Source organism: Athene noctua, chromosome 18, assembly GCF_965140245.1.
Source record: "Athene noctua chromosome 18, bAthNoc1.hap1.1, whole genome shotgun sequence".
NCBI lineage: Eukaryota > Metazoa > Chordata > Aves > Strigiformes > Strigidae > Athene > Athene noctua.
The window spans coordinates 4,506,272-4,531,302 of record NC_134054.1 but is presented as its reverse complement, the minus strand read 5'-3'; the positions used below and the strand labels follow the sequence as shown (position 1 = coordinate 4,531,302).

General features: G+C 43.8%; 2 protein-coding genes across 2 annotated transcripts in view; one reads left to right on the top strand and one right to left on the bottom strand.

The window, feature by feature from the left end:
- FOXK2 (forkhead box K2) overlaps positions 1–6,086 on the top strand; it is a 51,125-nt gene extending 45,039 nt beyond the window's left edge. The window contains exon 9 of the mRNA XM_074921903.1: positions 979–6,086. Within this exon, the coding sequence (XP_074778004.1) occupies positions 979–1,175 (197 nt within the window). The 3' untranslated portion in view covers positions 1,176–6,086. The remainder of the gene's footprint in view (positions 1–978) is intronic.
- A 1,538-nt stretch (positions 6,087–7,624) lies between these two features.
- On the bottom strand, positions 7,625–25,031 carry WDR45B (WD repeat domain 45B). The gene is made up of 10 exons (XM_074921802.1): positions 24,865–25,031; positions 18,923–18,997; positions 15,767–15,868; positions 15,031–15,118; positions 14,409–14,503; positions 12,559–12,749; positions 10,593–10,678; positions 9,818–9,919; positions 9,155–9,276; positions 7,625–8,943 (listed from the first exon to the last, which is right to left on the bottom strand). The coding sequence occupies exons 1-10, from the start codon at positions 24,929–24,931 to the stop codon at positions 8,837–8,839; spliced, it is 1,035 nt and encodes a 344-aa protein (XP_074777903.1). The 5' UTR covers positions 24,932–25,031; the 3' UTR covers positions 7,625–8,836.

The following is a 25,031-nucleotide window of genomic DNA, read 5'->3' as shown; positions in this document are numbered from 1 at the left end:
AGCAGGGAATGCTGTAATAATGACACCAAAGTGCTGGTGCTGAATAAAAGGAGCTTGGGGGAGGGGGAAAGCAGTTGGTTTGATAATGCTTAGATAAATTTTTATGAAATGCAATGAATAAGTAAATATATAATTAGTATTTTGCATTAGTTGCAAAGACATTTGACTATTTGATTTAATAAAGTCAGGGCCGCTATTGTGAAACAGGTTGTTCACAGCAAGTAGAGGGAAGGAACTTTTGGATGTCGTGGAAGGTTTAAAGGACTGCACTCGCCCATTAATGGTGACTTGGACTCTCTCTTCCATGAAATGAGAAAGATTAAAATCCTGTATAGGCTTTTTGAACTATATACTTTTCTGTTGATCTCATTCAGCTGTGCACTTGAATCTAATCAAATGCCTCATTTCTTAATGCTACTACTCGTTAGAGCGCTGCCTTTTTCTTACATTGTGGGTAAATGTCTCATCTGTCGGAGAGGCATTGCTGCCCGAGTCGGGTACATCTCGTGGCTGTGTGAATTATGTCGCTGCTCTTAAATAGCTTATGGCCACAGCTGACTCTGACATGGTGGTGCTCCCCTTCCAGGCCAAGGAATGCATTCTGCAGAGCTCAGAGACATGGCCAGAACATACTGAAAGGGGTTCTGATTTGCTTCCCAGTTCTGTCACAAATTCTGGTGTAGATTGGCTTTCAGTCATTTAGTCCTTCTCTGTCTCCAGCTCTCCATTGACAAAATGGAGATACTTCCCCGTTCTCCTGCCTTTGGCCATCTGCATGAATGTTGAGTGAGTTGGGAAAATGTCCTTCAGGTTTGTACAAAGATTAAACAAGTGGACCTGAACCCCAGTTGGGATTGCTGATACCCCACATAGTACCAATAAAGGAATTTTTAATTTTAATGAAAATACAAGTTTGCTTTCAGTATTATCTGTTTTGACAAGGTCTGGGGTGCTGAAGTTTTTATTATCTTTTTACAGCTGCTGCGAGTCCTTTGCATATGTTAGCAACTCATGCATCTGCATCGGCATCTCTTCCAACAAAGCGCCAGAACGGAGACCAGTCAGAACAGCAGGAACTCAAACGTATCAAAACAGAAGATGGAGAGAGCATAGTCATAGCTGTTAACGTGGACACCCCATCTGTGGCAGTGAGTGATAAAGGCAGCCAGAACTAGAAACTTAGGGGAGTTTTCTTTTTTTAAAAAAAAATAAACTCCGTGGTGCCAAAAGGAGACACTTAAGTATAACACCTAAAATGTTGGAACATGTTCTCACGCAGTGGGGAAAGGGGCCCTGTGATCAGACTTCAACTTTCAGCACTGAAAAAAAAACCAACACAGGTGGCCTTAAAACTTGGTAATTTAAAGTCAAACTGCAAAACATCTTGTTCCAGAGGCTGTGACCCCCGCTCCTCCCTGCCCCCTACCGAACTGTGCACACTGAGAAATACAGTGTTGGGGAGGGCTGCAGCTTTAAAAAAATCTTTATCAGATTATTTTAAGGACTGAGTATCTCAGTGTAACGGCAGCATGATAAGCGCTTAGTGTGAACTGGTTTCAAACGATTGTATATTCCTTAAAGGGAACAGAGGCAAGGAGCCATTTCCTACATCTTGGCAGCTAGCCTTTCATAATGACCTACCCGATGCAGTTGTTGGTAGATATGCAGTATTTTGTTGTTCACATGTGGAATTAGAAATTTTTGAGGTGTATTTTCATTTCTTTGCAAAATAATGGGGTCTTTGACATTTCAAATCACTCCATTTCTACTCCGGAAACTTTGGAATCACACAATACTTTTCATGTGAAATTTTGTTTGGTAAAAAACTGAATGTAGGGTTTTTTTAACCAATGGAATGATTTACTTTTGTCTGTCCTGTTAAAGTTCAGATAAAGCTACTTTATTACATCTGCAAATTTTCATATTTTAGCAGTTGCCTGATAAATTTAATCAAATTTTATTACCATGTGTAGTGATCAAATGCTTCTTTGGGCTTGCATGTAACTGATTAGAAATTACAATGTAAATGAGCCGTTAACTGACGTAAAGAACTGCTATGAATTTGACCAGAGCTGCACTTACCTGTTTCTCTTTCTGCTACCTTTTGCTGTTTGTTACTTTGTGTTGACTTTGACTGTCCCTGGCATATTTTTCCAGTCTAAAGTAAAACAAGAGTCTCGCTTAATATTGTGTATGTTTAAGATAACAGACTGTTCTTCATTTAGAAAGATGAAATTCTTTATCACAAGTCCTTTTAAAAAGAGTAAAATTATCTTGTCAGAGGTATATTCGATATTTTTAAGCTTAAGCACCCATCAGTAGAAATTAATCTGACCAGTTTCTCCGTAACACTTTTGATGTCATACACTGACCTTTTGGGGTCTCCATTAAGAGTAGCTGTTGTGGTTTTCTAACAGTGGCTACCATATTATTATAATAATTTTTTTTTTAAGTGTGTGTTCTGCAGTTGAACATTTAAAAATGTATTGGTAATTTCTCACTTTAATTATGGTAATAGATTCCACTTTACATTTCAAAATTAAATTTGAACGTAAGGCTGCTGTTCAGTCTTTAAATCACATAATGTCTTATTTCCTCATGCAGTAAGGTGAGTGAAAGCTAGATAGTTGGCTTAATTTGAATCTGATTTTTGTCATTTTCTGTAATAATGATGCATTATTTATATTTCCTTTCCTGCTATGAAAGGAAAAACTGTATTTTCATGATGGACTGAACAGTTTGGAGTGGTTTATTTAGGCAGCTTTTGGGAACTATTTACCTAAAGACCAAATATGAGAAATCTGTACAAGTTTTGTGTTCATCCACAAAATGGAACTGTTACAATGTCTCTGCAGATAATACATATTAAAAAACTATGAAAAAAACAAACTCTACACAAGCTGAATTTATAACAGGCATTTAAAAAAAAGTATAACCTGAAAAGAAACATTTCTGTAAAATTGCAAGATTTTCTTTAGAGGTTTTAAAAATAAAAAAAGTAAAGTTTTAACATACTTTTTTTAAGAAAAAAAATCCAGTACTAGTAATTTAATTTGGTGTTGAATGAATTGACTAGAATGTGGTTTATTTTCAGAAGTGAGAATCTGTTCACAACTAGGGCTAGGTGAATAATAGTGTATAAGATTTTTTTAAATAAAATTAAATTTTATTCAGCAAATCAACTAAGTTGAAATTACTCGACAAGTGTGTTTGAAATATTTATGTATATTTTGGAGTGCTTAATCCGATTGATGTTGGCAGTGCCACAGGAAACGGTATCAGACCAAACAAGCCAAGGGGATCCTTACTATCAGTTAACGGTAGGCAAGCGGGATGTGGTGTCCCCCTGGGTAGAGGGGGAGATGAGAATATGGCCTGGCTCCCGAGCCTGCAACCTCGTGGTGTTTTACACTTTTTGGTCCATGTGGAATTTGGCATAAGAAGGCGTCTTCGTTCAGATGGATAAACCCTGTGAAAAAGCTGTGTGCGATGTGAGAAAACTGCTTACGTTCTTACATAAAAATAACATCTGCTTATCCGTGCTCTTGGGGCTGCTGAAGAATGCTCATACGGGATAATCCCCAGTGCTTTTGACTAATGCAGACTTCTACGTCTTACATGTCAGACCTTACTAAATTGAGTCGTCGGACTGTTGAAACAAAACTATTTCCTGGTTTGTCTACGTATTTACGTGCTTCCCACTATTAATTCAGTGATGGTACCTCAGAGTAGCAAAGGCTGAGTGAGACTCCTGTCACACTGCTGCTGCTGAGGGGATGCTCGTGGCCTTTCTTAAGTTGGTCTTAACGTGCCGGTCATCCTGGCCTCCTGCCGTCAGTCAGTGCCATTTTTCTTTTGCAAAGGCAAATCTCTTCAGGTGATGCATGTACGTAGAGATTTGACCTCTCTTTAGGAGTTGATGTTCTCTTTCCAGTTACATTTTTGTGTTTTACAATGCATGGTATTACTTCCTTTTGTGCTCCTTCTAGGCTGCCTGCTCCGTGTTCTTTCTGTTAAGAGTCAGCTTTTGTGTAATCTTTAAAATTACTTTCAAAAAGACTCAGAATTCTGACCTGTGGAAGACCCAAGCGTGCATTTGCTTCTAGTGATGGAAGCGTTCGTCTCCGCTGCTGGCAAGTTCTGTCCTCCTTGCAAGAGATCCCTCTCCCTGACCTTACGCCCGCTTTGGTTTTGATCCCAGTGCGTGTGGCAGTGGCCCCACAGGTTTGGGAAGGTGGCAGCTTTCTCCTGGTCTCCTGGCAGGGGGATATTGCTGCCCTTGGACATCGCAGTTCTGCCTCCGTGCTGCAGCTGTAGGGTTTCGCGTGATCAGCAAAGCGACACCGAGTCTTCAACATGGAGAGGGGACCGGGGGTGGAGTGGTGGGAAAGGCTAATTCTTCTCGCTCGGTGTGGTTAGTCCTGGTTCTGAGCTGCTGCCTCCCCCCTGCCCACGCTGCAGTGCACTTACCACAGTGGTAGCAGTCTTTATTACGCCATTTTAATTGTGCTGATTAAGGTAAATACCTGTACCATGCTAATGCCAAAAGCGACCTGCAAAAACACTTCTGCTTCATAAACTGCTTCACAGTACAGATTTCTGTGCAGGAGACAAAACTGGAAAGACTTTGCCTTTACTTACCTGATTGTTACCATACCAGGTTCATTTTTAAATGTTGCTTTTTAGAATCGTTACATCCAAAAGTGGAACTCGGAAGTTTCAACAATCGATGTGCGAATCTTTGTCTTGTGTCTTGATTTAATTGTCCCCAAAAGGTAAATTTTGTGTGGTTGGTAGTAATCAGTACAGGCTGGATTATGATTTTGTATAGTTGTGATTTTATATATATATATGCACACGTGTGTGTGATAGATATTTATCTAAAATATTTTTTATATATATACATCTCATTTACACTGAATTGAGCGCTGCTTTCTACTAACCCAATCAGCTCCTTTCTTCACACATGTCTTAACAACAGAGTTTAACATTCTCACCAAGAATCCTGCACTGTAGTGACACACAATTAATTGCTAAAGGAAATGTCTGAAGTTAGTGCCTGGGTTGCTTTTAACCATCAGGTTGTTCTTGATCTTATTTGTGGACTCACAGATGAAAACAAGTTTTATTTCTGTTTCTACTTGTTTTCTTTCCCAACTATTAATAATCAAGCCAGACTGAATAATTTTCTGCATGTTTCAAGAGGCTCATTCCTCTAGAAGTTGTGTTAGCATTTGGGGCTGATTTTAGGTACGTAGCCAGGGATTTGCATTAGTGCAGTGATTTGACTTCAAAAACCATTGGCCACAAGTGTGTTGATAGCACAGGCTGCCATGGTAACAGAGAGATGATTATTTTTTTTAAAAAGTTTTATGAGATGTGCGCTTACTGGAATAATTTTCATTAATGTTGGTTTGGTCTCTGATCCTCTTTTTATGCATTGGTTATGTTCTTGTTTCTCATCAGTCGGGGAAGTGCTTTTGTCTGAAGTACTAGAAAAATTTTCTAGGATGCTGGGTCAGGTTTTCATGTCAATACTTTGAAGAAATGGTGGGGAGAAGTCAACGGGCTGTGAAACTACTGTCAAGGGCTGGAATATTGGAAGCTGAAAGAGCGTAACCTGTTCCTTTAACAAAAAGAATGGACTGTTGTGTGAAATTCCACAGAATCTCTTACAGACCAGAACAGACAGAGTCATTGGCTTGTTTAAACAAATACAACCGTTGGGGAAGAAGAAAAAAAAACCTGCAGTAAAACGGGGGCGTTGAGGTGGCTCAGTAAGGAGGAGGTGGATTCAGTAGCGTGGGACTCCAGCGCGAGGGGCTGTCTGAAGCGGACGCTGTTCTGTCGCCTTTGTGCTTGGGTCAGCAGCGCCTGCCCCAGCTCCATCTGCAAGAACTAGTCCTGTGTCTCGCGTCTTCTAACTTTATGGATTCATCTTTTATTTGCTGCTTTGATGTGAACACCTGAAGGTTCTGAAAGCAATACTTGTTTCCGAAAGAAATGGCTCCTGCTGGCAAATACTTGGAATTATTGTTGGATTTACTGCACTTTCAGTTCTCATTTCAGGATTCTGAGCTGTGAAATGGGTGCTATGGAAAGAGACAGCAGAGTATAGGGCAAGAGAAGGTGTTTGGTTATTTTTAAATACAAAAGAAATTAATAATCTGTATGCTTCAATAGCTGATGCTGGTGGAAATACACTGTTTTTCAGGAATAGTCATATTTTAGACTTACTGTGCAGATCCTGCCGTTTCCTCAGCGGTGAACAGTCTGCAGCCCTGGCCTGTTTCCTCCCAGTCCGTGGGGTGCTCTGAGCGGGGCTCCCCCGAAGCCACATGTTCCCAGCTGGGAGTTAAGACACTGTGCTTAAAGGAAGAAATGCTGTTGGACCTCTGGACTGTAACGCTCATCCTAAGCTAACAACCTGGCATTTTGAAATCTACGTAATCCTCTTCTGTCACATAGACTTCTGACAGCTTGCCTTGCCCCCTTTCACTCCGCAGCCTCCTGTAGAGCCCGGGGGTGTCTGGCAGGTGACTGGTGCTCTGCCCCTCCCTGGGGCGGGCAGTTGGGTGCTGCTGCCGTGACCCCCCACCCCGTGCTGAGCTTCACCCCGCGCAGCATCATCGGGGAAATGGGTGTGGCGAAGATGGGGTCTACCTCATACTTAAAGTACTATTTATTTTCAAAAACAAAAAAAAAAGACCAAAATACTATTTCACTTAATTGTACATGTATACTTATCCTCTGTCCCACTTAATGCAAATTTTGTTTTAATTTAACTCCATAATGCAGCACAGCAGACAGTGAAGTGCTGGCAGGGCAGCCTGCAGCAAGCACTGGGGCGGGGGGGGGGGGGGGGCAAAGATGATTCTTTTACCTGACTTTCAATCCCTTTAAAATAGCCTGTGTACTTGGAGAGGATTTGCAAGGAGGAATTTGATATTAGTGATGTTTAGGGATGTATTAAGGGATTCCATCGTTAGCACAGCACTGTTGTCAGCCCATGTTCTTGTCATTCTTGCTGCCACACTCGTAGAGATGTTTAGGGGAAGTTTTACAAGTTCAGCAGAGTTTTAATCAAGAAATATGCTCATACTCTCTCTGGTCACCTATAGGGTAATGTTGACAGGAGGGCAGGGGCATGGTGCCTCAGCAGATTAAGATATGTAAAACCTTCGAAGCACCGAGCAGAGGGCTTAATGTTTTAGTCAAAGCAGTTTCCTTGCTATTTAAAGTGAGTGCAGCTGCCTGGATCATAAACAGCTTACAGCTACACCAGGGAGAGGATTTAAATCATCCCTGGAGAAGGGGTTCTGATGCTTCCCTGTGCACGCCCTTCTCTGGGGAGAGGGCAGCTCCCGGGGGGGCGTTCTGCCCAGAGAGCTGTAGAAGGTAAGGAGCATCAGCACAGCCATGGGGTGAACGGCGCTGGCCACAAAGAGGTTTGCACTGGAAGTTGGACTTGTCTGGGTATAAATCCCCTCCTGTACTTCTGTCCTTAGTTGCCAGGGGCAGTGATTCAGCTTCTGTCCTTCAACAGCCACCACTGTTTACTCAGTTATGTATTTATTCCCCAAAACCTACAGCAACAGGACCTTTGGCTGTGATCATCAGGGAATACAGCAAAATTAGTCACTTTTATTTAAAAGAAATAACATATTACAAATAAGTGTGCAAAACAATTTGTGATTAAATACACATAAAAGCAACATGCAACCTTGACATCAAAATCTGCGTAGAAGTTAGTCCTTAGTATGTTATGTGACACTAAAAGAAACTTGTCAAAGTTAGAGAGTTTGCAGCTAAACAATCTTAGAGTGAACAGGCATGTCAGATGTGAAGCATCTGTGAAATTAAGTTTCAGAAGAGCAGGACCTCCCTCCCCGGCATTCAGTGCTGTGAGCGGCGCTTGTGTCTATTTCAGTTCCTGGTTTAGTCTCTTGTGCCTCAGGTCAGCAGTAAAGGTTCGTTGCCAAATCATCAGTTCAGGAAAGAGGTTACAAGTCAGTCGGTTTAGTCTAACCTACCTGTCTCTAGGCCAACAGTATTTAGTATGCAACATCTCAAATAAAAAAAAAAAGTCTGCAAGTTTAAAGCCATTGCCGAGCCGGACGCTGGCTGGGGCAGGGGCTCCACACCCCGGGGGGATGTTTTGTGGCTCAGCCGGAGCCCAGCGGCCTCCAGCTCCTCCCTCCAGTTTGGCACCCGGACAGCTGGTGCTGAGCGCTGGCCCGGCCGCGGGACGGTCCCCCCCAGTCCCCCCCAGCCCCGAGGACGAGCGTGGTCCAAGCTCCAGGCGCCCGCGGCTGCGCTTGTCCCCTCTCCTCCTGCTCCGGGGCTGGGCAGGGGGGGCAGCACTCCTGCTCCCGGGTTGTGTGAGTGCGAGCCAGAGTGCTCCCCCCAGTCCCAGCCGTCCCGGGGACGCCAAGCCATGCCTAAAGTCTTCTGTTTTCACACCCCTTTTTCTAAGGCCAGTCGTACACACGTGCAGCCTCCCGCAGATCTCCCTGTGTGGCAGGCACTCGTGTTTAATCTAAAGTCATTTCACAGTTTAAGAGAAACCCAATAGGCACAAGCTTGTTGAAAGCCACATCTTGAAAACTGGAGTTGATGACCATAACCCAAAGAGATTTTAATGATGAATATTTGCAGAAATGAGAATAAACATATGTAGTCCACTACTTCAGAGCTTGTTGTGATCATGTTGGGCCAGGCTTCTCCATGAGATCTGCTGAACTTCTTGATCAGTATTGGACATTCATACACTGTCCTTCCAAAGACCTGGAAGAGCCAGGGCAGGACTTTGACCCTTGCGCTCCCCACACCTCAGTCAAAGCTTGTCATCCGTCATTTCTAGAAACTGAGCATAGACATCCCTGGAGCATTCCCCTTTTTGGTTGAATAAGAACTTGTAGTAGCTGCCATCTGCACATATTGCTGAAACCAAAACAGACAGGGTGAGTTCAGCTGCTCAGGGGTGCTGTTCTCTTCTCTGGGCTCACAGAATGGAACAGGAGTTGCCTCTCGGTCCTCCCACCCTGGCAGCCCAGCGCTGCGCCCACGCCGGCCCCCCTGCCCCTCTGAGGGCAGGACCAGCCCCGGGCCCAGCCCCCCCTCCCGCTCCCAGGGCAGAGCCACCGTTACTCACCTATGACAGCATTTGGCTCTGTTCCAAAGGCACAAATGCACGGAGAGCCTGAGGGAACCTGAAATTTGGAAAAACTCCATTTGGAACTGAAGTATTTGGGGAGAAAGCTGGCAGAGGCCAAACTGCAAAAGAGGGAAAAAAAAAAAAAAAAAGTAACAACTTAGTAAGGTGTTGACAAGAGTTGATTTAGAACTGCTGGTGTGTTTGAACAAGGCCCAGGCTTACACTAACTGCTATTTTTGATTGGCTTTTTTTTTTTTTGTTCTAATATATATCAGGTAATATGTACAACCCCCCTTCTAGGGAAGGAAGGGAAGACCCTACAACTACCTTTCTGGCTTTATGTTTTTATGTGACTATAAAAATTGCCAAAAGGATTGATTTTTAATAGAGATTGTTTTATGTGAACTGGCCACAAAGTACACTCATGCCGAGATGGCCACTGAAACCACACCCTGACCTTCTCTGGGATTCTGCAGCCCGCAGAGGACAGCACAAATGTGGCAGTTGCTGGATAGTCCTAAATCTGCCACTCACGCACAGCAGATAAATTTTACCCCCTCCAGTAGTGCGGGTGTTCACTACTGCTTTGTCAAGATCAGTGTTTTAAACGCTATTAAAAGGTCAAGCTCCCCCCCGCCCCCCTAAAGGCTCAAACCCTACCTTGACTGCTTATTTCTTTTGGGGTCTTCTGCAGCAAAGATATGTACTGTGCCATGGTCACTGGACACACAGATGAGGGAAGCATCCTGGTTGAAGTTAATACTGGAGAGAATAGAGAAAGCTGCAGCATTTCCACTGGCACCCCCCGTCTGGTGTGCATCCATCTGCTGCTGCAGGGCACGCTCCGGCCGGAGCGGGGCCAGCCCGGGCAGGGGGAGCACGTGCCCTCAGGACAGGCTGCCCCGAGAGCCCCTCAGCGTGGGCCATTCTGCCACTTCTGCTGAAGAAATGGCACATCCCTGCTCTGAGGAGTTGGCAGGTATTGGATTAAGACCTGCGATGCTCCTGATGGTGCCTGGTAGAAGAGGGGGAGCTTCCCCGCTCCTGGGAGCGCTTCCAGCAGTGGATTAGAGCCAAACGGCTGCCGTGGGGTTTGACAGGCAGCACAGCAGTGTGCTGGAATAAACCTCCCCTCGCCCCCAGGGGCTGGTCCTGGGAGGCACTGGACTGCACTGCTGCAGTCCCCGTGTTGCAGCACGAGGTCCCAGCAGCCCCCAGCTCCCGCCCGTGCCACGCAGAGGAGTGGGCCCAGGCCCGGGCCCGGTTTTGTGCCGGGTCTCAGCGCCCTGGGAAGGGGCCCCAGCGCCGGGCAGTCCTGGAGTTCTGCCTCGTGCCCGTGGCAGCACCACTGGCTGTTGCTCTCTGATGCCAGTTACCAGGCGGCCTCAGCACAGCAGTACCCGTGAGATGGCAAAGCAGAAGCAATTAAACGTACCAGTATATATTGGCTGCCTGTGATCCTCTTCGTAGCTCCTGGATTAAATGCCCTGATGAAGTATCAAATATTCTTATGAGGGTCCCCTTGAAAAAGAATTGAGTATTACATCAGGAAACAGAAGACTCCTCATCTGTGAATGCATCCTAAAAATTCTACCTGACCAGCACACCCCACACACCCCACTGGGTTTTTCATCTCAGTAGATTAGAGAGAACCTCTCTCAATGTTAATTTCTGGGAAGAATATTGATTTCCCCCACAGCATCACCACAGTGTTATAAAGCTTTGGCATACAATCTTGTTACTTAGCTACTCAACTGAAGATTCTTCCAAGTTATGTTCTGGCACTAGTTTGCAAACATTAAGAGTAGACTGGTGTACAGCCTCTCGTGCCCGGGTGCTGTGAATCATTTCCATCGTGCTCCCACAGCCAGTGTTCTCTCTTTGGTGTGCTGCTGTGCAATTTTTCTTTCCACTAAATATAATCCGACTGGGGCTGGTCTTGCCTTACAATTAGTTCAGCTGATGTAATCTAAAGGAATTACCATATGCTCATTACCTGTATTGGTTCAAATCTGTGAGACCCCAGAGTGAGTCAGGTTACAGACACAATACTGCACTGGAAAACTGTACTTCACTGGAAGTAAACTAAGCTTGACACCAGAGATGCTAAACACGTCCATGGATCCCAAATGAAGCAACGAACAATTCAGCAGTTGGTTCGTTTGATGAGTGGGTAACATGGTCACCTACAGCTCACGGCATACACCTGCTTAAACTGCATCTCCCCAGTAAATAACAGAACCCAGCAGAGAAAGATTTGGATAAATGTCAGCTTAGTTTTGATTTTAGACACAAGCTTGAGATGTTTGCTTGCAGTATGCTCAGTATGGCATTTTGCCCATACTCCTATTTCAGTCTGAAAATGCTGTTTAAACTTTTTCTCTACACAAGAAAAGGAATGTCTTAATAGAAATTCAGCAGGTTATTATTCTATTTAGTAGCGGCACTGGCAATTTTAAGAGCTTTATTTAGAAGACAATAATTAAGCTTAGTTAAGAGACACAATGCCTGCATTTTTTTAAGGTTTTTGAGCTATAGGCTGTGCAGTAGGAACTAATCCAAACAGAGACTCATTGCATTGATTTAGCTTGTCTCCGAGAAACTCGCAGAGTGGAAGAGGTAGTGAGCTCGCCCCTTGCACAGGCGGGTGGGGAGGGTGCCCATCTGCCTTAGGGCCCTTTGGCACCCTCACCCCCGGGAGAAGGCAGGGCAGGGACACACTCTGCATTCCTGTACCCCTCTCAGCATCAGCCCAGTCCGAGGGGATTCAGGCTGTGCTGCAACTTCAGGTTTTTGTCACTGTACTGCATTCTTTAGCCCTATGTAATATATGACTGCACACAATCCGGTAAATATTCCAAGAATCATTTTTATCATTTACACTCTGTATGAAAACATCTGTGGCGTGTGCATGGGAAAACCAGAGGCAGCACAGCTCCCTCCTGGTCTGTAACGGGAGGCAAGCCAGAGCAGAACTACATCCTGCAGTATGACAGACCTATTTGCAAGTATTTCTTTAGCCAGTGGTTTTAAAGTGAAGTTAAGCAGAAACTAACAAAGGTGAAGAAATGCAAATAAGCTTTTCCCCTGCCCTTTATTTTGAAAATGAATAGTATTCAAGAGCACAGGAAACACGAACCACTTGGGCCAGATCTCATTCCAACGTCACTGAGGAGTCACTGCTACAGTTGGCTAAAAGAGAAGGGCTGCCTCAGGCTCGGCCTTTGGATTGCTGTTTGGATGTCCTAAGGGAGCAGTAAGACTGAGGATGCATACTGCAATGACAAATGGTCCGATTTATTATTTTTGTGTCTTTCCTACAAAAGGATGCAGCTTTCTGTTTTAGGAGAAGTTACTCCACTAGAACACGTAGTAAATCAGAGTTAGGAGATTATTCTTACTTTTTCTGATGCTGTTGCAATTCTTGTTCCCTGCAGGTTTAAAGCTATACAGCTCAAGACTCCCTCGTGGGCCGGGATGTCTACAGGAGGCTTTTCTGTATTAGCGAGATCCACTATCTGCACATGCCCAGTATGTGTTCCAGGAAATGCAAGAAGAGAATTATTACTATTTGGACAAAGGACACAGAGACCTAAAAGACAAAAAAAAGAAAAGGAAGAATAACTGTGTAGTTCCCATAAACACACACATAGTAAATCAGAATTTAATCTTAAGGAGTACAGTATCCCGAAACATGATCCATCCGTAAGTGCAGAGCACAGAGAAGTAGAGGAGTAGCATAATTTTAACTCGCTCTCATCTCTTTCTTTCAGAGTAATCTAGTTGTGGTTATCCAAAATCTGGATGTTTTCAGAGACCAGATCCATCAGTCTGTTACAGCAAAGCTATTTTAAAAAAAAAGTGAAGTCTCCTTAGCAGCTCAAAAAAGGTAAGAGTTTATAATAGGTGATACTTTAATCTCTCCTCTGTCAGTAAAACTGATTATTATTAATTCATGTTTGAACTTTGCTCTTATGGCACTTGCACTTTTTTTCTTCATAACTTTTTGCCGAGCACTGAAGGTAAATCACGTCTGTCCCAGGTGTTCAGCTGACAGCTCAGCTGACAGCAGGTAACGTCCTGCTGTCAGTCCCCAGCTGCAGAGCACTGGGGTATCAGGGAACACCACTCCTGGGAGCGAGTGAGCATCAGCGTGCTGAGTCCGCCTTTGGGCTGTGCTGCCGGGACCACATTTGCTTCTAGTGGGCTTGAAAACCTCTGAAGATGGGGCCTCTGAGCCCACATAACCTCCTGGTGGAGAGAACATCTTCCTGACGTCCAAGCTGATCCTCCCGATGCATTGAGCACGGCCAGCACCCCTTGTTCTACCATCTGGCACTGCTGAGAAGAGTTTGGCTCCATCGTTCCTGTAACTGTCCCTCAAGTAGCTGTAAGTGCTGGCTGCTGCTCACCCTTCAGTCTCCCTTTTGCACAAGTAATGGCCCAACTCCAACCTCCACATGGAGGCCGTGGCGCCCTGACCAGCTCCACCACGGGGCACAGCTGTGCCCGGAGACAGATGCTCTCACAGCTGCCACTGCACCCCTCCAGTTCTAGACCCTCCCTTAAACCTAGTCCTAAGTGTGCTGCTGACACGGGCCTATGCTCATCCATCTCTTCACCCTCATGGTTCCCCTTCCAGAGGAGCCTCCCTTTTCCAATAAAGCCTACTGCAACAAAATCATCTCCTCAGGTCAAACCCAAACCCCACCCAGCACCTAGAGCCGGCATCGCCACGCTACACAGCGCGTGGCCTGTGGCACTACTGCTCGCCTGGGCTCAGGGTACCTCCTGCTCATCTCAGCAAAAGACAAAGGCACACCTTGCTATTTAAAAAGAACAGTATCAGCTGGCTAATTAGACTCTTTCTGACATTGTAGAAAATAGTTTGCTAGACAGTTCTGGCTCTTTTAGAAAAGAGGAGTGATGGATACACTTTATATCAGAGTTTGTGTTTAACCTTTCAGCACAAAATACATCAAGTTTACAGGTTCTTTATAGAAGATAGCAAATAGCTCTTATAGAAATCAAATCTGTAATTTAATGGGAGTACATAAAAAGTTTTTCTGTGCCAAGTATTAATACATTTTAATAACCACTTTATAAACACAAAAGCATCTCCAAAGGGCACAACTATCGTGCAGTAGTTTAATGAGTTACTAAAGAAACTGATTCAGGCAGCTGAAGATAAATAGCAAGTCAAGAACAGAATAAACTTACGTCCACTCCCCAACCCACATACACAACTAACCTTTAGGGTTGTAGCAGGTTTCAAAGACGTGCAACTGGTGGGGATTGTGTGTGAATGTGAAAACTTTAATCATCGAGTCCAAGACTACCACAATTCTGAAACAGAGAAGAAGCTCCTGTGACTTGGGGTGGGTAAAACAGGGACACACATACCAATTCAGACCTGAAAAGGCTTTCAGCTGATTTAATGGCTGTATGCTTTCTGCCCCCCACAACACTCACAGCCTTACAAAAAGCCACACAGCTATGAGCCTGCCAAGCACTTTTATCCAAAGCTGTGACAGCAGAACCCCTCCACCCACACGTACACAGACTCCAGCTGTTAACAGATGCTCTTGCTCTAGAGATCTGCTCAAAATTCCCTCCACACTCCTCCATACCTAAAAAAAAACCCGTTAGCAGAGCAGCAGCCATGAGAACATTTCCCTACATTAGAGGCCAGAGAGTCTTACAGCAAGACTTTCAGATACCAGTATACTTGAGCTGTGATCTGTTAACACCTAATGCTTGCCCCCAGAAGCCTGTTTCACTTTTAATTGCCAGTGTTAAAGCAGGATCTTTTTCTTTCTACAAACAGTGTACAAAGCCAAGCTGTGTGTTTTGAACACGTTGGTTTTACCCACCGATCTCTTCGCAGCTTAACTGCTTTGACTTCTGTAGAAAACTCTATCTCGATGACAGTCTTCTTCTTCAGGTCATCCCAGATCATTACTAGAAGAGTGCAGAGACTGCATTAGATCATCAAGGCATATCTGAAGATCCATGCTGCCTCCTTTACAACAGCTTCTGGTTTCTGAGAGGGCTAATCAAGAGGTGCATCCAAGAGTGAAGCAGTTACAGACCAGCATCCGTCTAACCAAAAGGTATTTAGCTATTACACATCAACCCACTCTTTCATGCTGTGACTCATGCAGGTAAGAGCTTGGTAAACTCTAACTGCAAAAGCTGACAATAAAAATACATTTTTCTAAAGGACAATTTGTTTTGCTCTGAGGGTTATCAAAGAACTAAGGCAGCAGTCAAACAGAGTAGCCAGTTTTCCTACAAAGCTTGCCAATGGGGGCCCTTTCCCCCTCAGGTGGCTGAGCCCTGGAGTCTCTTTGCAAAGGGAACAGTGAGAAGGACAGACTTTGTCAGCAGGTCTTGGGGACTGATTGCTGCAGGTAACTGCCTGGTAACACTGCAATAGCAGCCATGAACCTCACCTCACCACACTGACTTAAACCTGCTGCAACACCCCGTCCATCCAGCCTGCAGAATACCAGAGCCCAGCTCGAGGCACCTGCTTTGGGAGTTCTTTGGGCAGTTTCACACAGACAGCAAGGTGAACACTGACACGATCTATTCCACGAGACTCACCTTTGTTAGGTGGGTACTTGGGCTTTTTTCCTCCACCCACTAGTGCTAAATAGTTGCAACGAAACAACATTTCGACATGGCCAACACCACCTTCTAGAAATTCTGAAAGACAAATTATTTTATTTAAAAGTGTCAGAACCTGTTAAAATGCCATCTAATTTTTACCACTGTTACAAGAAAAGCTCACATTATCTAGTGCTTCTCTCAGGCACCTGAGAAGAACGGTATCATCCTACCCCGGCTGACCTTAAAAAAAACCCCCAGAGAATCCTCTAAGAATGGGGGTGACGGACAAGAAGTTCTGACCAAAAGGGTGGGGGTGTTTTGTTTTGGTTTTTTTGTTGTGGGTTTTTTTGTTTTGTTTTGGGTTTCTGTTTGATTTTTTTGGTGCTTGTTTAAAATTCAGATTCTCAGCAAAGTTGCTTTATTTTTCAAAGCAATGAAGATCACCACTGTTTTCACACAGAGAACAGGCCTCATTTTCATATATAGACAGTCACAGCAAGGTTTTAAAGTGACATTAAAACACGCTGCATGAGAGAAGATGAAGCAGGATCATCATGGCAGCTTGATCATTTCTATTATACAGTGGGTTTGTAAATATGTTTAGAAAGCCTGTCCAGTTATCTCAAATTCATTCCCCTCACATACACGCACATTCAAGCCTGGTGTTGCTCTGTTACACTAATGCCATGCATTTTAAAAAGTACCACCGGTATTCACTGGTCATAAACCTTTTTATTTGCAAGATTTGTCTTTAAAGACTTGGTGGAAGGAACACAGGCAAAAAGCACATATATGTAACTGGACTAGAATCTCCAGTGCTGTTCCCAGGGAATACCCAAGGCTGCTAGAATAGGTAAGAAGTGCAGCCCAGCTCCAGCGGGTCTCTACTCAGTGATGCAGGAAACAGTGAAAGCAAAATGGATCAGCTGGTGCAGTTTCTCATAGTGCATGGAAAAGGGTTTTTTTCTTTACGAATCTCAACTGCAGAGGAAGTAGAGTAAGATGCCATGCTTATGGTGCAAGTGGAGGAACACAATACCAACCAGGGGATTTTATAATAAAAGAATTTTTCAGTTTGATGACATTTGAGTGGAGGCTTGGCTTTGTTTCATGGCCTAGATGGATGCCTGGCATTCTACTGGGGAGAGAGAACCAAACTATCAGGAGAAGAGGCCGTAACTGCAGCCTTCAGGGTAGATGAGAAGAGTTAAAAACACACTTCCACTTTAAAAGACTGTCCAATAACTCCACACACTGGCAGGCTGCAGCAGGAAAGGTAGATGAAACTAGTAAACCATTTCAAAGCTAGAGGAGAAGTTGAAATTTCCAGACTCCAGAGACCTACAGTCAGAAATTGTGATGGGAGAAAAATCACAAAAGTGTCTGAGGAGCTGGGAGGAAGCACCACAACGGAAAGATGTAAACGTGCATGAAGAGTAGGAGAAGGGATTCAGCTAGACATTGAGAAGCACTGCAGCACCTCTGGAGGAGGAATCTATGGTGGGACAACTACGCAACACTGAAGGTAGATGCCTGGAAAGATGTTCACACTGGGACATTAAGCAAAGCCTTGGATTTCATGCAAGTCCTTGTGGTTTATTTAACACTTCTGACTGCAGAGTTTCCTTCCTGAACACTTGTATTTGGACACTACCCCCTTCTGCACCAGGTCCTCCTCCTAGCTCCATTAAAGCATTTAAAGCATGACAGCACATTTTGTTATGAAGAAGTATTATCACCATGACAAAAAGTTAAAATATTTATAAATTATAACCTTGGACAATTGCAGAACGTTCAGTGTGTTCTGAATCTATGTTACAACAGACGCTTTAATCATTATCTTTACAGTTCTAACAGGTGATGCTGTGATGGGGAACTTCACAGAACTCCTGGATATAAGAAAGAAAAGCCAGGGTGTAACAGTTAAGACTTGGTTTCATACTGGGTTACAGAAATCAATCAAATAGCTCCAGTGGGAGCTTGTCTATCTTGGGTGTGTTTAAACACATATGAAAGATGAACAAGATTTCTCTGTGTGCCTGTGCAGCCAGTACAGTTTGACCTCTCCAGATCATGAGTCTGACTCATAAGAAACATTTCACAATCAGAGTCCTGGAAGTATGTCCAGAGCTGCTGGCAGGGAGAGTTTTAACAATTCAACAGGATTTTGACCTGAATTCTGATCCTTTTGGCACACTATCACAGATGACCGTCCCAGGATATGTTGCTTATGGAAGAATTTAGCATTAAGAACAGAAAGCAGTTTGTCAGCTTTGGCCATGTGAACAGTGATTGAAATCTCTTACAGAACTAGAAAGTGAGAGCACACCTGGTTTCATAAGAATTGCTATTTTAAATACATTTTTTCTCTTATTAAATCATTTCTATCACCACAGGCTGGAAGTGCAGGGAAACCTGTTTAGGACAGCAGCTTTCTTTGTCTATTTAGGGTTAGAATAACATGGTCAGGTTTAATTTTCCATTATTTTGACTCAGTTATGTTTGCTTTCTGATAAAAAGCCCCACTACCTGTTAATATAGCTCATCTAGTAATTTCTATAAAGACATGATACTAGGTTTACCACCTTAAGATACTCCCAAATTTTTAAGCATACAGAGAATATAAAATTTAGAGTATTGCAAGTCTGAGCTCACAGTGCTCTTGCAAGCAATACTCTTAAGTACAAGAAATGTTACGTTCAGATCTCCAGTAGAACAGCAGTAGTTTTATTGCTGTAGTAGATCACCCAGATTACTGCATAGGAACAGAAGAACTTCTCTTGATGGTATCAAGAGACTCTTCTCCCTCTTGTGAATAACCAGGCAATTTATCTCCTGTTCAGGACTACAAACATTAGCAACAACTAACACAATTCAGTTTCTGCAAGAAGGTGAGACACATTCATCATCAGCCAGCTTTATGCAAATTAATAGCATATAAACATCTGACCAGGCAGTGGCATAAGTGAGAGGGGCCCTTTCGGACCAGCATGGACTTCCTTTCTTGAGGCTTTATTCAAAGCCTTCCAGTGATGGAATGGTGAAAGCTAAGCAAGAATCTTACAGAAAAAACAAAACAAAACAAAACCACCACGTGGAGGCCAAGCTTCCACCAGAGAACTAGCACAGTATAATAAGTAAGCATTTTACCTTGTTTCTCTTTTTCTTTGAGTGGATCTGCATTATAAACTCGGAATCCGTTTTCCATTCCGCATGCAAAGCATCCTGTAGTAAAAAGCACATATATATACACATATATAGTAATTGCAAGAACCACTCAATAATTAAGCAAGAGCCAGAGAGTTAAGAGAGCATTACTCCATAACAGCATTGTTAAATCCAAGCTGAAGACCACTTGCAGGCTTTGTTAGTGTTTGCAAGTGAAAACCATTTAGAGGAGTTGTCCTCTATGCTGGCTTCCACTGAAAGCGGGAAGTTCTCAGTATTCTTTTTAGACAGGTAAGAAAACAATGGAAGGAAAGGAGAGCATTTCCCAACCCATCTGTATCCTACTCCATGCGCTGCAGAGGGAAGACAACCTGCATTTTAACTCTGATTGCCCAACAGTCATTATATTATGAAGCAAACCCCCTCCTTTTTTATTAGCTCCAAATTTACTGCATTTATGACTATATGAAGAACGATCCATTGTTCATGTTTTCACAGAAGACAGCCTCTCAAACATCGTTTTTAAGAAGGCTCTAATGAAAGACAGATGCCAATAATTACATGCCAGTATCTTAAATCTAAACCAGGGAATGACTAGAAACTAGATTAAAAAACTGTGGAAAATTATTTTAGTTACTTTTAGGTACAGAATTATGCATGTGCCTTTTTAGTAGAATCCATCAAACCACTGTTTTACTCGCTAATGGTGAATGCGGTTACTAACAAAGAAATGCTAGTGTGAAGTTAGAGCAATCACAAGTCATTAAGAAGCAGCTACTGTCACTAGAGGCAGACTGACAAGATTAGTTGCTACACAATTTATATTCACTGTATCAAAAACCCTGTTAAGATCTTCAAGGCACTAGAATAGAGAAATTCAAATGAGTCTGGTTTTATTCATATGCACTGCAATGGATGCAAGGATTTGAACCCCCCCAAATAAAAACTGAGGAGCTATGTCTAAATGCACCCCTTCACCAAACTCAGTACCAAGAATCACAGGGTGGGTGGGGGAAGGAGGGAAGGAAGTCTTCACTCTTAACTAAGGTCTCCAAACCATTTATTTGCTCACAGCCAGATGATCTCGGGCACACAAGACAGGACTGGTTTGCTGTGGAGCCTCGGCTCAGAAACTGGCTGAAGGACTCAGACTGCAAGAGCCTGTTTCAGGTACTCCTGGCATTAAAGGTCACAAACAGCCAGCAGTAGTCCTCACAACACAGGCAACTAACCATCTTTGTGGCTTGCAGTCTATTAGCTTAATATAAGCTCAATTTTAAAAATTGCATATGCTCACTGAAGACCAAGTGAGCAACATGTAATACTGCTCATATCTTGACACAGGTTAAGATGTCAAAAGAGATAATTGGTGACTTTTTTGTTGTTGTTGTTGTTATAAACACAGAACAAAATCAATGTTCTTGCATAACAGTACAAAAAACATCTAAACTTGATCTTGACAACAGTATTAGTTTAAAAACTCCACAACCTGGGAAAAATAATACAGGCAATTTAAAATTCCTTTTTAATACTTCAAGAGTTTCACTCCAAGTAGGACTGCTTAAAAAACAAAAAACAAACCACACAACAAAAAAAACCAACCAAACACCCACTCCCCCACCCCCAAACAACCAAAACCAACAACAAAAAAAAAGGCATCACACACATCCTCTGCTTTACAGCCCAGCCTCTTAGGAGGTGTGGGGGGGGGAGTTTGGCAGCATCCTTAGGGTTGCCATTCACTGAACTCACACATACAAATGAAAGATTACGACAAGATCCATCTCTGCACCCTTCAATGTAGAATGGAAACAAATTAACCCTCTTATTTTACATATAGTCACTAACAGCAGTCACAGACCCAATATACCAGACTGTTCTAACAGTTAGCTAAACAGCAAAGAAAACAAAACACACAGAAAACCCACTCCCCCAACCCAAAAGACTCAAAGGCACAATTTCACCCTGTCCAAGATTTTGTGATAAATTAAGTGAAAAAAAGTCTTGTTTACATATGTAAACATACTTAAGAGAGTGGTTAACAGGAATATAATAATTACAAAAGATTAGCAAACATTGAAACAGATGCTTTTAAGTGAACTATATTCATTTTACCTCCTCCCGTCTCAGTGCATCGTGCTTTAGTTTGCTCTGGCAGCTGAATACGTAAGAGCACGCTGTGCTGAAGTCACAGCACTAATAAGCTGCCACCTCGTGCAGGATACTTTACTGGGCTAACTAGAAAGCAAATTACACGGAAACATTTCGCTCTCCACAAACCAATACTGTACAGGATGAGAACTAATTTGTTTCTGGTAGCTGTAGTGTGTATCCATATAATTATTTTTACAGTGACAGTTTTACAATACAATATTGTATTTCCAGGAGAGGGATGCTGGAACTGTTCTACAGTAAAAGAGCACTGTAAAGTTCTACTTTTAAAGTTAATACCAGCAGGTTGTAACAAACCCAAATGGAGCATTTCTAAGGCAATAAAATGCAGGTATTACATTTCCTGTAGCACCACTACAGCTTTTCTGCAGGGCTAACCTTGTGACCAAGACGTGGGCTGCTTTTAATGTCTTGGGAATATTTACACTTTTAACTGGAGACAATACACCAGAGCTGAGAGAATGTAAGTAATGGTGATATTCCACACACAGTCAATCATTATTGACAGAGATATGAAGGTCTCAGTCATGGCAACCCCCAAGCCAAACAAGAGAAAAAAAAACATACAGAAGATTACTGCTACTCATTCAACTCCAGGTTACAGGAACAGCTTTGGAGCTCAGTGTTTCCCATCTGACTGATCCCAGCATTTACCAGTAGGATCACAAATTCGACAGCTACAGCTTGTAAGCTTTTATGTATGTGAGAGATGGAGAGGGGCTGCCAGAAGAGGGAATTGCTGCAATAATAGGTACACTTCCTGCCACAGGAAGTTCACATCTCATTTTAAGAAGGGACAGGCATGCTGTCAAAAGAGCCACTGACAGAAGACAACTCAGATACTTTAAAAAACAAATTATTAAAGAATTATTACCCTAACCCACAGTTGTGCTTGTTCCTACAGTAAAAGTACTATTTGCCAAAAGTCCCAGTGAGGCCAGTGAGTTTTGTTTGTTTTTCTAAAACCAAAGAAAAAGGAAGGGTTAAATTAATAACTATCCTAGGAGATGCCACACGCTGAAGCAGGCATGCTGACATAAAGAAATCTGCAGCCTTTAGGATCCAAGATCCAAAAACTGCAACAGTGAAGCCTAGGGAAGTGACGATGACAGGCGCAGTTCCTAGCACATTAGTTTTCCTTGCCACAGCAAATTTTGTCTAAAGCAGTAAGAGAGAGCACAGAATCCTACTAACACTTACAGGGTCCTATAGCCAAGCATTTCAGTCCACTAAAAGAGATCAAATGAGTAAGACGAGTGTTTCAACACCAAAACAAGTCCACACCTCAGTTTTCAAACCAGCAATAGACTACAATAGCGAGAAAAGAAAAACCTGTCAGCAATTTACACGTATACTTTCTGGTATGGTAATTTATTATGATGCTTTGTCCATTCAGTTCTGTAAAGCACTTTAATATCCTTCTGAAAGAATTAGGAAAGTGCCTGAAATCAGGAGTATACCAGCTCGAAATTAAGAACCTGAAGTCAGAATATTCTGTGTTAAAACAACTGAAAACACCTTGCAATGGGGGCCTTCCTTTTTGGGGGGTTACACGGTTTCTTTAATTTTTAATTTAAAAAGAAAAAGTGGCAAAGGCACACAATATAAAAATATAGTAATATATACTATGAGTATACTCAAAACAGAGTAAGGGAAGCACACTTCAGAAAAACTGCAGATGCTATCTTCATCGCTTGTCAGTCACGGAAGTTAAGACTTGGAGAGCCTTATTAGATCATTCCTCCCATCTTCCCATCGTTATGGGATTGGCTAGTCTTAAATTACTAAGAAATTAGGTTATTGTGACAATATACGCAGACAAGCACACTACTAAGCTTCAGCACTCAAGTGACTCATATTTCTATTTCTGGTAGAAGCAATAAGGAAGAAGTGAGCTTTTCCTCTTATTGACTCTTCTTTGAGCAGCCAAAGAATTACCTACCCTTTAACACTATACAAAGCCTCTAAACTAGTAAAAAGTTAGCATGCTGCTACCTACAGTTCAAAAGTCATCATTCATCAGCAGGACAAGCTCCAGGAGCCTGCAAATGAAAGCCAAACATGTTTTTTTCTTCAAGTTTTCTGCTGTTATTCAATTGGCTGGCCAGGCTTGGTAGGATGGGACTTGATACTGTCAGCTCACAGATTCCCAAGACGAATTCCTTAACATACTTTGGATGTGATACTATTCAAAAACATTTATTTTGCATTTACTGCTACAGAATTTAAGGAAGCCTTTACAACAAAGAACAAGTTTTACATCGTAAATGGTGTTATAAAAACATTCTGCAGTAAAAGAGAAACTTCTTACACAGTTATCTTTATAACTGAGCACCATCACAGGCCAAGCATCAAATATTACCATTTCATTCCAGACCCCTGCAGATTTGAAATGAAGCTCATCCTCACAAATCTCTTTTTCCATCTCTGTTGCAAATGAAAGATGAAAACAAGTGCAGAGTTGCTGAAAAACAGACTATTCTATTGTTTTAAAGTTAACAGGAGAATGTGATGACAGCTACCAAGATGCTCACTTCCTTAATGGCTTGATACACTACTGACAAAATGTCATCAGAGACGTTAAGACTAAAATCAACAGAATCATTCATGTTTACACACGACTTCAACAGCATCAGCAACAGGTCTACAACTACAGAAGCTTCAAGACTGTCTTAGGCAAGAGTATTATTTGTTAAGACAAAAAGATGTTACAAAACTATGACCTTCTATTCCTTATTCCACAAAAAGGACACTTATGAGTAAGACTGGTGCTATTTTTATACTGCAAAAACAAGTGAAGGCATATTGCACCCCTTTTCTAGAAGAGGCCTTCTTCCCCTTTCTAACAAAGAAAAAAAAATAAACCAAGCGTACGGTGAAGTTTTTTAGTGGTCCATGTATCTGCACTTGTCTGCCAGTATGATTAGCAGTCTTAACCATCATTTTTAAAATACAAAACAGGCAAAAAGAGGAAAAAAAAGTTATACCACTAACTCTGAATGCAAAATCCTTACACTAAGAAAGGGGCATTTTGGGAGTTACCCTTCCAGTAATGCGGTTTCATAAGAACATCCTTTAAGCCCAGGTTTTAAGGCAGACTTACCCAACTACAAAGGGAAGCGAGCCGATTTTAAGCAGCACAACTCGCCATCGGAGAGGCAGGTGTGTTTGAAGATGCACATTAAACACGAGCGTTGTTCCGCCTCTCCCCCCACTCCACCCAACCAACTCTCCCCGAAGTGGCTGGCTACACACCCCAGAGCTAACGCAGGGCACCGGTGCAGCGGTGCCTCCGCACGCCCAGCCTGCCGGCGGCTTAACGCCGGAGTTACGGCCACCACAGCCCCTACAACGGCCGGACCCCCGGGGCAGCCTGTCAGCCGCAGCGGGGGCGACCACGCAGCGAGGGACACCGCGCCCTGCCCGCCCGCCGCCGGGGGACGGGACAGGCCCAGCGGCCCCGGGCAGCCCGCCCGCCCGCCGCCGAGGCCGCCCACGCCGGGTCCCGGGTACTCACGGCTGCCGGGAACCGCGGCAGGCCCAGACCCAGCGCGGGCGCCGCAGCCCCCGCCCCGGCTCCGGGCGGTGACCTCCGCCGGGCTCCCCGCCGCCACCCCTCCGCCGGCACAAACCGGCTGCCCAGGGCCGGGCCCGGAGAGAGGAGCCCCCGGGCCGGGCGGGGCCCGCTCCCCTCGCGGCGCCGCGCCCCGCACACCACACCCCCCCACCCCGGCCCGGTCCCGCCACCTCACCGTGGTCCTGGTTGAAGCCGGCGTAGAGCAGCCCGTTGCCGTGCGGGTTGGCCGGGAGCAGGTTCATGGCTCCTGCGCGTTCGCGTCCGCCCGCCGCCCTTTAAACCATGGCGGCGCCCGCCCGCCCGCCTCAGCCCCGCCGCGGAGCCCGCCCGAGCCGCGGCGGA

Coding starts and splice junctions, on each gene's coding strand:
- WDR45B (XM_074921802.1), bottom strand. CDS start 24,931: ATGAACCTGCTCCCGGCCAACCCGCACGGCAACGGGCTGCTCTACGCC. Junction 18,998..24,864: donor CGGCTTCAACCAGGACCACG/GTGAGGTGGCGG, acceptor TTTTTACTACAG/GATGCTTTGCATGCGGAATG. Junction 10,679..12,558: donor TTGCAACAGCATCAGAAAAA/GTAAGAATAATC, acceptor TTCTTTTTCAAG/GGGACCCTCATAAGAATATT.